Raw genomic sequence first — 11,925 nt, forward strand, 5'->3', positions numbered from 1 at the left:
AGGTTGTATCTAATAGACATGTCTGGTTTCGAAATATGTTAGCTAACAGAAAGAGAGAGAATAGAAACGTGCGATATAGGTCGTCGAAAGGAGTCCCGAGTTGATCAGACTCGGAGGAGGCCCAGTCGACGAGGAAGAGAGAGAGATAGAGACGAGAGTGAGAGATGGTTGTTGTCGAGAGACTAGCTGTCAAAAATATGACGCGCTCGCTGGCCCGAAGGGGTAGGTGGCGCGTCACGAGAGGGAGAGAGGTTCGCTCGAGGGATAGACAGGGTATGAGTATCTCGATTGAACGCTGGAGTTTGTACATACAGATCTGGGTTTATATACGGTTCATGGGCGCTATAACAGCTCTAAGGTTCGGGAAGACTCGGGCTAGATACGAGTGAGATAAGAGAAGCTGAGAGATCGAGGAGAGACAATCCCGAAGCACGGAGTCGATCAGGTACGAAGGGAGAGAAGAGAAGTAGCGCGTGACGCGGGCGCTACAGCAGCCTTGACGCCGTTTATCATCAGTCAGACGGGTGCGACACATCTCTCTGCCTCCCTGTCGGATCACTATATGTGTTCCCACCCGCCGAAAGCAATTTAAGTGCGAGTACAACCTGCTCCCTACCTCCGCTCGCTGTTGTTGAACCTGGGAACGGTTCGCTCGCGTTCTATGATCGGTCCGTATTCTTGTACAAGAGGATCACGAATTAGCGATGTCCCATATCATCCTGACGCACTTCGACTCCCGCGTCCTGTTCTTCTCGCCTCACTTCGCCTCCCGCCCCGCGAAGGTGCGACCCTTGACCAAGACCGCATGAAGCGCATCGCATGGCGAGGACATGCTCGACGCGTCGCTTCTATATGGGCGAGAATGCAGTTATTTTCGGGCAAGCAGCAGTAGTAGGACAGATGGGTGAGTATTACAGTCCGTGGAGAATGTTCTCCGCTCCGCGCTCTCCATCCCTTTCCAATCTCCTTCGTTCGCTGATTTCCGCTTCCGTCAGCTTTTCCCTTCCGTCCTTTCGCATCCAACATCCCCCACTGCGCATCATTAGCCCACAATCGGAAGCCGGTATGGTACGGTACGAACGGGCGTCGTTGTCTACGTTTACGGACTCTACTAAGCCGCAATAGCGGAATGGGCCAATTGTCATGTGCGTAAAACCTTATGCCTTTCTGCCTACCTTCTCGTCATTGGTATCCCACAACTTGAACACGTACCATCTTGTCCTGCCCTGATTTTCTGCTCGATCATCGTGAATCGGCTGTTGCAGACGCTATTGACAAATAAGAATGGACCTCGCGTAGTTGATAGTATGCTCGCGGCACCGCGACCCAAATCACGGCAATGACCTAGCCTGCTGAAGGCATTTACCAACACGTAAATGGGCTGGCACGCATTCTCGACGATGGTATGAAGAGATACATGGAAAGCTGAGGCTGCACAGGGCCAGTGGTATACAAGGTCTTCGTCGCATGACTGCAGGCTGGAGGACGTGTAGGCTGTCGTCCATGGCGAAGACCTGTGAGCGGAGGGCGTTCCATGGATAGCCGGCTCTCAATGTTATCCCATGTTAGGCAGAGACTGCTCGTCTGTGCGAGCCAAGAGACATGGAAACGTGTATCCTGCATGTGATCTAACATTTATCGTCGTACCACGGTGTAGATCGCAATTTCTCCTCTCATGCTCCGCCAAGCGGTTCCGCAATTATATACGCCCACAGGGAACCTACCGCCCGCTTCACGCGCACGATCCTCCAACCCGCAGACCGAGCGAGTACGTCCATTTCCCGAAACGTCCGCTCCTTCGCATCGAACCGCCCCAGCATCTAATCATTCCCATTGACAATGAGCCCCTCGATGAATGTCATCGACCACAACAGCAGCCGACGCACCGTGATGTCCAGGATGTAGCCATTCGCGCTCGCGCGACCCAGGTTCGGGAGGAGCGGAGAGCCATCAGGGACCAACGAGCGCACCGTGCCTAACGGGTCCGCGTCCGCGTCGCCCGATCGCCCGTTCTCCCCACCCGCGCTCTCGTCGTCTACGCACGCGTAGGGAAGCAGGTTGTCGACGATCAGCAGCTTCGTTTGCGGGCCCGCCGCCCGTCGCAGATTCAGCAAGATCCTGAAAACCGCGCCAGCGTGTAAGCCGTCATTTACGTGCGGACAGGACACGGCTGACTTACTCCCAGACCTTCTCGTCAGGCCAGTTATGCGCGACGGCCCTCAGGAGGTACACTGTGGGCTCGTGGACGACGCCGATGCCCGGGACGCGAAACAGGCCCTGGGGCTGGAAGAAGTCCTGCCCGTGGAAGGATACGCGGCCCGCCTGGAAAAGCTCCGCGTGTCTGCTGCCCCAAGCCTATTGGCGGGGCACAATGAAGAGATCAGCGACGACAAGACGAGTAGCGATCACAATCTAGTAGCCTATGCAAACGCCAGTGGGTAGGTTAAGGGTGCCTACCTGGGGCGCAATCGCCACGACCGGCGCCCGGTCTTCAACGACGAACCGTAAGTGCGGATACGCCTCGGCGAGGATGACCGACACGGAACCAATCCCCCCACCCACGTCGACAACGACCGCGTCCTGTGGGAGCTCGTCCCATGCGAACCCTGCCGGAGTTCGCACGTCAGCTCGGTTTCGGCCTCTCCGAGCAAGGGGTGGATGAAGAAGAGGGCCGCACCGTGTATGACATTCTCCGCCAATTCCCATTGCCGCGTCCCGTTCATTGAATGCCCGAACCTGCGCATCCTGCCTTTGTTCCCGGGCTCTTCGAGCCAATCGTAGTACTTCAGTGGTGTCTTGAACGCGAGGTTGAAGGCAGAGGCGTAGTTTGCGCCTCCGTCGTCGACCAGCCAATCAGATAGGTAGGACATCACCTTGAATACTTCGTCTCCGCTGAAAAGACACCATCAGCAGGGCAGTCTGGTCAGTCGAAGGGTAACTTGCGATGTGGCGAGGTACGCAGCAACACCATCGGTTCCGTCGTACTTCTCCTCGGGGCTATCACGACAGCACTCATCTAGGGAAGTGAAGTAGAACAACTACAGAGACAGAACGTACGACCGAAGAAGCTCCTTAGTTGACTTGCCGGTATCAAGGAAGGACGAGAGACGGTTGTTTGCGAAGACGTCAGGCTTCACTTCGCGGAGCCAGTGGTATGTCGCCAAGAGGCGTAGAACACGGCCTGAGTACATCTCAGCATCCAGCCAGTGGAATGAAGTTCGTCAGAATTACCAAACGCGCAAACTCACCCAGCTTTGCCGGGTCCAGACTTACAGGATCGGGCCTCCCATCCTCCGTCTTGCGGTGCAATCCGCCAGCCTTCGACGCGATCTCCTCGACATGCAGGCCGTCCGGGCCTGCTTCGCGGAGTATCTCCACGACGTTCGCAGATTCCAGAACCTGCAGACACGCGAGGAAGGCGCCCTGTATAGCGACTGCGCATGAGTGTATCCGTCGCATGTGGGGACGAATGCCGAGATCTGAGACGCACGCACCGCGTTGACGCTCTCGACCAGAGAGTAGAACGGTTTATGGACAGTCGCAGTTAGCTGTCCGCACGCAGCCACTATGCGGTTTGCAGCCGCGAAGACCCTTGGCTCGATTGTGAGTGCTTCGGCCATGGCGACATCGGGCGCGTGCTTCTGGGTGGAGTAATAGGGGTCGTCCAGGTGCGGATAGTCGACCTTCGACGGCGCGGACTTGTAAGTTTTCTCCATGTCGTCCAGCGATCTCCCTATCTCTGCGTGTAGTGCTCGGAGGGTAGAGAGGGCCATCTTGAGAATCCGGACAAGACGAAGCAAAGCGATATGCGAAGGGTTTGTACGACTTTATAGCCATCGAAACACCATCCTCAGGAAGTCCTCTGCGGACAGGGTGAGAACGTAAGGTGCTGCTCTGTCCCAGAGGTTTGGAAGACTATGAGTTCTGCAAGCCGTCTGACATTGACTTACCCTTGTACCGGAAGATGCTTGCACGGACTCAGAGAACGCGGCGCCCGCGGCGTCACGAGCCGAAAACTAGTACGTACCATATTGACGGGCTTGTATGCGTACCGCTATCACAACCCGGCACATCTGCTCATGGGTTGTCTTTGAGGACACATCGGTGGTTGTAATTGTACTGAGACTACCTGCCAGAGACGGGTCGGAGAGTAGCCAGAACGTTGGAACTTGGACACTCCTCGGGCTTTATAGGTTTGAGAGAGTTTGCGCGTAGTCTGCGGGTTACGCTCCAAGCGTTTTGAACCATCCAGACTCCAAGCCAAGATCGACAGTTACTATGGAGTATCCACAGGGAGGCTACATAGTACTGTCGTGGATGAAGCGACGGAGCCCAATGAAGAGTGTCCATGATGGATTATCGATGATGGGAGCCGGGCGCTCCGAGTTACTTCGGCATTGCAGCCTGCGAAGATTATATTCGGGTTTATTCGACATAGAAAATCTAGCAGTATGCTGCTCCCACCGGGCTATGCCCAGTCGTGCAACATTTCTGCTATTCAGTCTCTCCATGTGCAGATCGAGCTTGGACAAGGCGTGCGCTGCATAGCCAGCACGAAGATGCGGAAGAAGACGTTAAATATTGTATTCAATCTCATGGATTACGTATAACGGTTGAAAAAGCCGACGACCTCCCTAGAAACACAACACGGCGCGTGTAGTCGACAGATAATAGAGAAGCTATAATTGTTGAATGGTCTAGCGATCAATCAGTCGGAACTGTCCAAATAAGTCGTCAGCCAGAGCTGTTTCTGGGGCGGATGAATGGGTCTTTACCAGGAGGTCGATCCACGTATTCTTCTCGCAAGTACCACGCGCCTGAACAAGACCATTAGCGCCATGCACCCGACGGATCCCTGCGATACGTACGATCTCCAGTCATGGTCTTCTCGTTCCACGTCTGACCGTCACCTAACCAGTACATCCTGTTAGGGATGGGGTCCGCTTGCTCATAGTTGTAGTCTTCCCATCGAGGGTGACGAAGAGCTTTCAGAGCGTGCAAGGTGGATCCTGCACCGGCGATAGTCAGTACGTGCAGAGCCGTCTGAGAAGGCGATCTATACCTGGCCAAAGCCCGACAATCCTACCATCAGACTTGTTCATCTTGTACCAAGAACGGCAGTTCTCGCTATAAACAGACTGCGCCCGCGTAAGACTCGCGAACGATCAGAGTCGACGTGTATATTTTACCTTCGGGAAATAGCTCTACCAAATCCGGTACGTCAGCACAGCATGCATCCCTCGAACTGAACGAGCGCACATCGATGTACTGGTCGAAGTCGCGGAGTGCCTCCGGCTTGACTTCGATACTCTTGAGGCGCTCGCGCTGCAGCTTTGCAGTCGCTTGGACAGCGTACATGATTTCGAACTCCATGAGAGCGAGCAGCGACCCAGAACCGACACCCGAGTTCGGCCCGAATGACATGAAGAAATTGGGGAACCCGTCAACGGCGACTGACAGGTAGGAGACGGGATGAGGCTTCCAGCGTTCGTTGAGCTCGACTCCATTACGCCCGACGATCTTGAGAGGTAGCTGGAATGTAGTATCGTACCCTGTTGGATGAACAGGAGTGAGCAAGAGCGTGAAATGGTGCAGAAGGCAACAAGATACCGGTAGCGCAGAACACCACGTCGAATTCTTCATGTTTGCCATCGATAGTTTCTATGCCTGTCTCCGAAAAGCGCTTGATCGACGTGCTATTGAACTCTACCTGTGCTCGATGATCGTCCCAGACTACGTGAGAAACATACAAAAAGCGTGGAAAAGGTGCTCAGAACTCATACTCACGTTGTCTTCGCACAGGGCCTCCAGGTACCCAGGGCCAGGAGTAAGTCGCCGGCATGCGACTGGGAAATCAGGTATCACTACCATAAGTTCGGCGCAGGCCGAATGCATTCGCGATTAGCACCGTGACCCCTGGGGAAGCTACAAGGCGAGAATATTGGACAGCGTCACGTACATCTCTCAGCGATCCACGGCTTCTTCGCCAGTTTCTCCTCCATGTTCTGCCTGAACACTTTTTGAGCAGTCAGCTGCATCTCCGTGCCTCGTAGGGTCGATGAGTGCAGCGACTGCGTCCGTCACCTGGTGAGAATCTAGTCCGGAAGATTAGTATAGCCTAATACCTACGTTGATGTCGTGTTCCACGGTCCAGCGGAAGTGATCGTAAAACTTGTCATCTGTCCTCAGGCGTTCAATCTCCTCCGGCGTGAACTTGACTATTGGCGGCACGAAGCCCGGCTCAGTCGACGTAAACGGAATAGCGCAGCGCATTGCTCACATTCTTCCGCCGTCTTGGGCTCACGTCCCAGCAGCGCTGCGAACGTGTTGGATCCAAAGGGCACCGAGAGCCACGTCTTCCCCCTGACGTAGTTCACAAGTCTCGCAACCCGCGGCTGAAGCGCAGGCACAAGTTGCAGCGCGCTAGATCCCTAAGCGCGACTGTTAGCACGAGCCCCCGTCAGCGACAGCGTCGTAGGACACTCACCACGCCGATCACGCCGACCTTCTTGTCCTTCCACGGCTCCACGACCTCCTGCCACGTCTTGTCCGCCGGGTCGAAGCCCGCGCTGTGGTGGAGCACGCCCTTGTACTTGTCTATCCCCGGGATGTCGGGCATCTGCCACCGGCTGAGCGCACCGAACGCGGTCACGACCACGTCTGCGACGTCCTCTATCTGCTCCAGGGCGCCGGTCTCGGGATTCGCGCGACGGACAAGGATGTGCCATTTCCCGGTGGTCTCGTTGTACGTCGCGTGCGTGACTTCGTGGGAAAGCTTGACGTACTTAAGCACCTTGTACTTCTCCGCGACGTCCTCGATGTACTTCCGGATCTCGGCGCCAGGTGCGTAGTACGACGACCAGTCTCGCTGTGGAGTGTCGGACACTGTGGGGGGCGTGAACGGACGGAAGCGTACCTTCACTTCGAATGTCAGTTGATACTGCGGGGCCGTCAGCCGCATTCACGAGTATGAGCGGCGAACGTACGCAATGGGATGGTATATCGCAAGCCAGACCGCTAAGCATCATGAGGTTCGTGACACGGCCAGCAGGGAATGAATGGAGACTGACGGGTATCGGTTACTGAACCAGGTGCCACCAACGCCGGCGCTCTTCTCGTAGATTGTGAGGTCCAGGTTTGGGATCTTCTGCGGGAAACTGAAGTCGACCGTAAGGGGGAGACAAGGGGGACAGGAGGATGAGAGCGGACCGAATGCCTGCTATGATTCCGCTGAACCCAGCGCCGATAACAACGACCTTGATGGGCCTGTGCTCGTCTATGGAGAAGTCGCCAAGAGGGTACGGATAGACGTTGGGAACGGTCTCGTTCGCGGTCTGGGGAGTACGAAAGGAGGTGCTACCGGCCATACTGGAGGTGGAGATGCGACCTGTGCGAGCTCAAGCTTGCGATGCAGCGGGAAACGGAGATAAGTTTATATACAGAATCGAGCTGCCGCCATACCTTCGCCGTTAGGCTTGCGATGGGGCCTCGATCGAAAGGGGCCGCCTTCAACCGGCCGGTTCCCATGACTGAAACAGAGTAAGCTCAGCGGTTCAAATAGCGTATTTGGCAATACTAGTGTCGGCAGAAAGAAGTCACGAGACGGGGATACGCCCAAGATGGGTGACTCTCTCTCACCTGCACCCACGGCCTCGTCGCTGCGCGTTTCGCGCTTGGACCCATTAAGAGCGCGTCTTCGAGTCCAATAGACTGGCAGTACACTGACGAGTATCGTGGGCATGTTCGTGTATCCAGCAGAGCGCAGATGGTAAGGCACGATGGTTGCGTAGGATTCTGGGTCACGAGTCTGCCGGAAAGAAGTCGACCGGCAATATTTCAGCCTCCTGTCGCTCCAAGGGCTCTGTTTCTCCCCGCGTGGACAGTACGCGTATACGTCCTCACGTCGTCCCATGACGATACGGCTTGTGGCTGTCGCGCTAGGGTACGGTTAGAAAAAGAATCGTTTTCGAACAGAGAGTTATGAACAGGCGCCCGGATCACGCCGTTTCTGACCGGGATTAATAACTGTTATAAACTGTTGTGTCATTGGCTGTTAAGGAGATTATCTAACGCTGCCGAAATATATCAACAGTCGTATTGCATCGATGATCACCACGCTTCCCATTATCTTGCCTGGCTCGCAATCTGCTACCCTATCCTCATCGTAATCCTTGTCTCCATCATCTGGGTCGCACAAAAGCATGCGCAAGGCTTTCGCATGGAGATCAACCTCGCCATCTACCTTGAACTCGGTATCTTACGCCTACCGCCTTCGACCGGACTTTTGAACAATATATGACCGGGCTGATAGACCCCTGGGCTTTTGAACCGTTAATTAACATGTTAATAACCTGTTAATCAACACCGGGTTCATTATTCTGACTTTCAAACTATACCCTATGTCGCGCGCATGAATTTGGCTACGCTCACCGGCTATCTCGTCAAGCAGTCTCCTATGTTGTGGTCTGCCGCGTTTGGTGGGACTGTCCTAGTCGTCGTCATCGTCGTGCCCGATTGGCTGGCGCTGCTGTCGGTCCCGCCGCCGTTTCGTCTTGGTGAGAACGATTTCATACACTCCGTACGTGTGTGTAGTACGTCCGCGGTATGTTGTTTGAGCTCGATTGATGAGCTATGTCGGAGACCACCAAGAGAGCCGCTCCGAGATGATACGTGCCACATTCAGTCCTGATTTCGTAGCCGTGAAGGGCGGAAAGGCATGCATCGGGTCGAGCAGCAGCGGAGTGCGGACGTGCCAGGCAAGCGACGCAAGACGTCTGCACATGGACGTCGACTCGAACTTGTACCACAGCCAGCGCGCCAGCGCCTGCACGTTGCCTCGCTCTGTGCTCCTTTGGACATCGCCTCGCACCTAGCATCTCACCATCGTCCTGGTTCTCCCTCGCATTCGACTGGTGTGCCCCCTGCTGTCTACATAGCTAGGCCTCACAACCCCGCGGTACGTCTATCCTTTGCTACTCGGAGATATGCTTCTGCACGCAGTCCCAGGAAACCGTCTTCGAGGAGCTCTGTCGCATTCGCCCCGCCCTGTCTTCAGCCTGCAGGACGCCTATGTCTTTTATGGATACGTACAACTTGCCAGAGGTCATTTTTGTGGCAGGTGGAAGCTAAGGGCCGTGCATTCAGTCAATATGCGCCCTACTGACACATGCGATGTGCTTGTGAGCATCACCGGCTCTCGCCTTCATCTTCTGGAAACGTGCACAAGGATCCGCTATATTGCGCCGAGAAATGCTCGTGGTACGTAAGTTCTCATGGTGCTGGTAGCCAGGGGAAGTTTTGCTTTGTCTTCCCTCTCCGGCTGCGGCCAGGACGGGATGCGATCCTATGTCTTGCGAGATGCGCCTTCCTCCTCCCTCCTCCCATCTCCGGAACGGCTCCGACGTAACGAACAGCCCGCGCCATATCCCCTCCAACGATCGGCGTCCTGCCGCGTCCGGCACCCGCGCGTGTCCGGCCCATCGCGACGCCCACTATTCCTGGCGCACCCACACACCTGAACTCACTCGCACGACATTCACGCCCTCAACAGCTCCGGCAGCCCCAGCGCCTTATCCGCAGACGACGCTCGACTGGCCGGCTTCCATGAGCTTGGGGAGCCCTGCTATCGCAAAGTCGGAGGGCCGCTCCCAGCACCGAAGCCGGCCCTGTAGCCGATAGCGGATATGGTGCAGCGTTCGGGGTGGCGGACGCGAATGGCGCGATTGTGGCGATAGCGCACAAGCGGCTTGGTTGGAGGGTACGTTCTCGTTCTCGCCATCTTCTATCCTAACATATTCATATCTCCTGTGCTCGACGTCTTTTTGCTCGAACCACCCGTCCATCTCGTTTTTGCGGAGTCGGATGTCGAACCCAGCTCGGTGTCTGGAGCGAGTTGAAGGTCGGTCGCTGATGCACTGGTTCTCATACGCAAGACAACAACATCTTCCCCCTCTAGATCCTCCAGGGCGCGCACACCCTTGAGATCTGCTGCGACGCCGAAGTCTCTATGCCCAAGGATGTTGACCTAGCTAGCCGACTCGCGACACACCGCCGCCGACAGGCAGCGTTCAAGGGTAGCCGTACTCGCTACATGTCCCCTGTCGTCTACGTACACTGCGCGCCCTCTACCCTACGAGCTAATTCACATCTATGCTATCTTTGCATGCAGATCAAATGATGTCCACGACGAGACAATCAGCTTTCTGCCTTCCTCGGCCATCAGCAAAAGTGCAAAATGGTTGGCTACGGTTGGCTCGATTGGCCATGGCACTCAAAATTGGCGTGAATTATACTTAGCCCCAATTGAAGGGGAATCAACTAACATTTGCAGGATGAATTGCCCCAAAGGTCCATGTATAGAATATCGCACAGCCCTCTAGGGCAGACTGACGCCCTGTCCCGATTCAGCCCCCCGACAGCTTGACGTGCGACGTCATCTAACACCTATGACGCATCACTACGAACGAGGCATAAAGCCAGACCCATCCCTCCCGTTTCTCGACAACTTTTTCCCTCCTAACTCCCATCTCTCCGCTGTACTCTCCTCATCGTCTCCGCTGTGACTGGGCCCATGAGGCGTCCTTTCCCTGCCCATACTGCACCCGCCTGCCAAGGCAACTAGTCACAGTATCCATGAGCACTCGGAAAACAAGGTAAGCACGCCTGTTTCGGGCATGGTCACCGCATATATGCGCCGAAGTATGAAGGTACGTACATGGCTTGGGTGTCGCGCAATAAGCTATAGTCCATAAGTCTTTGTGTGTCTCGCCAGTAGTAGGTCTCCGCATCCCATCCATCGGTGAGTGCGGCAAGTGTCCATCTGTCAGTGAGTCTATCCGGTTCCCTATAACATTGTAGTATGTAGCTATTGTAGTATACTCCATGCACGTCGTACCATTCCGTACCTTGTTTACCTTATGTCATATCCTCGCAATATCATCTTCTCAATCACGTGCCAAAATTGAGCGGAATCGCCATAGTGTGTGATTACATAACGCGCCTTATTTGTGCAATCCAGCAAACTTCTGACCCATTCAAGCATGCTTGAAGAGAGTCTCGAAAATCGAAGCTTTTCGAGGCAAGTGATTGTGTCAATTGGCTTCGATTGGCCTGATTCGCTTTGGATATAATATGCTATCCCTATTGGATAGCAGTGGAATCAGAGAGAACTTAGCATGCTTGTGACAATTGGATGGTCAACTTGGACGACATGTTCTTGAATGGCTTTGAACGTGCTGCAAGCCAATCAAAATGCAATTTTGCTGATGGCTACATCCGGGGCGAAATCGTGATGATCCACCCCGCGTTCGCCGACTCACCAGCCTGCTACCAACCATACCTGCGGTGAGAGAAGGCTTCTCCCACCCCGTTCCCGTACGTGCATTCACATCACGTCGGGGAGGAAGTACCCGCACTGTTACCGTTGGTACGCCCCGCCCCCTATCTTTTTGTTATTGGACTACTCCTTCTCGTCGCCTTCGTGTACACTCCGCCCCCCTTCCTGTCTCCGGCGACCTATGCGTACCTTCCCGTTCCCCCGTCGTCCGCCTGTACACTACCATCCCCCTTTCCTTCCCCTGACGACTATGTCCCTCACCCCGGCCCTCTCCCTTAATATTCCCCCTTTCGTCTATATGACCGGACCCTGAGTCCGACCCTGACCTTTTCCCTTTTCGGTTACATTACTTTACCCTGACCCAGACCCCGACCCTTGTCGCGCCCCTTTCCCTTTTCGGTTATATTGCCCGACCCTGACCTAGACTCAGGACCCTGTCCCGCCTCTATCCCCTTTCGGTTATATCACAGGGCCCTGACCTAGGTCTTGTACTATACTGGGCCCAGCCTCGACCAGACGCGTTCCTTTACAGTCCCCTCATACCTCCCCACTTTGGTCGGTTACCTTTCCCTTCCTAATACGGTCGGTAC

At 55.1% G+C, this 11,925-nt stretch overlaps 3 protein-coding genes across 3 annotated transcripts; 1 reads left to right on the top strand and 2 right to left on the bottom strand.

The window, feature by feature from the left end:
• The first annotated feature begins 577 nt into the window (after positions 1-577).
• DICSQDRAFT_157424 (uncharacterized protein) lies at positions 578-1,294 on the top strand. The gene is made up of 2 exons (XM_007369863.1): positions 578-904; positions 996-1,294. The coding sequence occupies exons 1-2, from the start codon at positions 820-822 to the stop codon at positions 1,151-1,153; spliced, it is 243 nt and encodes an 80-aa protein (XP_007369925.1). The 5' UTR covers positions 578-819; the 3' UTR covers positions 1,154-1,294.
• A 379-nt stretch (positions 1,295-1,673) lies between these two features.
• DICSQDRAFT_149861 (O-methyltransferase) lies at positions 1,674-3,716 on the bottom strand (the record flags this gene model as incomplete). The annotated part of the gene is made up of 9 exons (XM_007369864.1): positions 1,674-1,820; positions 1,887-2,118; positions 2,180-2,355; positions 2,458-2,606; positions 2,678-2,892; positions 2,944-2,997; positions 3,058-3,181; positions 3,249-3,423; positions 3,495-3,716. The coding sequence occupies 9 exons, from the start codon at positions 3,714-3,716 to the stop codon at positions 1,674-1,676; spliced, it is 1,494 nt and encodes a 497-aa protein (XP_007369926.1).
• Positions 3,717-4,830: 1,114 nt separating this feature from the next.
• DICSQDRAFT_69782 (FAD/NAD(P)-binding domain-containing protein) lies at positions 4,831-7,367 on the bottom strand (the record flags this gene model as incomplete). The annotated part of the gene is made up of 14 exons (XM_007369865.1): positions 4,831-5,009; positions 5,063-5,138; positions 5,190-5,204; positions 5,260-5,552; positions 5,611-5,710; positions 5,788-5,864; positions 5,960-6,071; positions 6,130-6,218; positions 6,281-6,431; positions 6,488-6,868; positions 6,917-6,940; positions 6,987-7,017; positions 7,071-7,157; positions 7,210-7,367. 14 exons carry the CDS (start codon positions 7,365-7,367, stop codon positions 4,831-4,833), a joined length of 1,773 nt encoding a protein of 590 aa, XP_007369927.1.
• Between the last annotated feature and the right edge of the window lie 4,558 nt (positions 7,368-11,925).

Source organism: Dichomitus squalens (assembly GCF_000275845.1).
Source record: "Dichomitus squalens LYAD-421 SS1 unplaced genomic scaffold DICSQscaffold_57, whole genome shotgun sequence".
In the NCBI taxonomy this organism is placed as follows: Eukaryota; Fungi; Basidiomycota; class Agaricomycetes; order Polyporales; family Polyporaceae; genus Dichomitus; species Dichomitus squalens.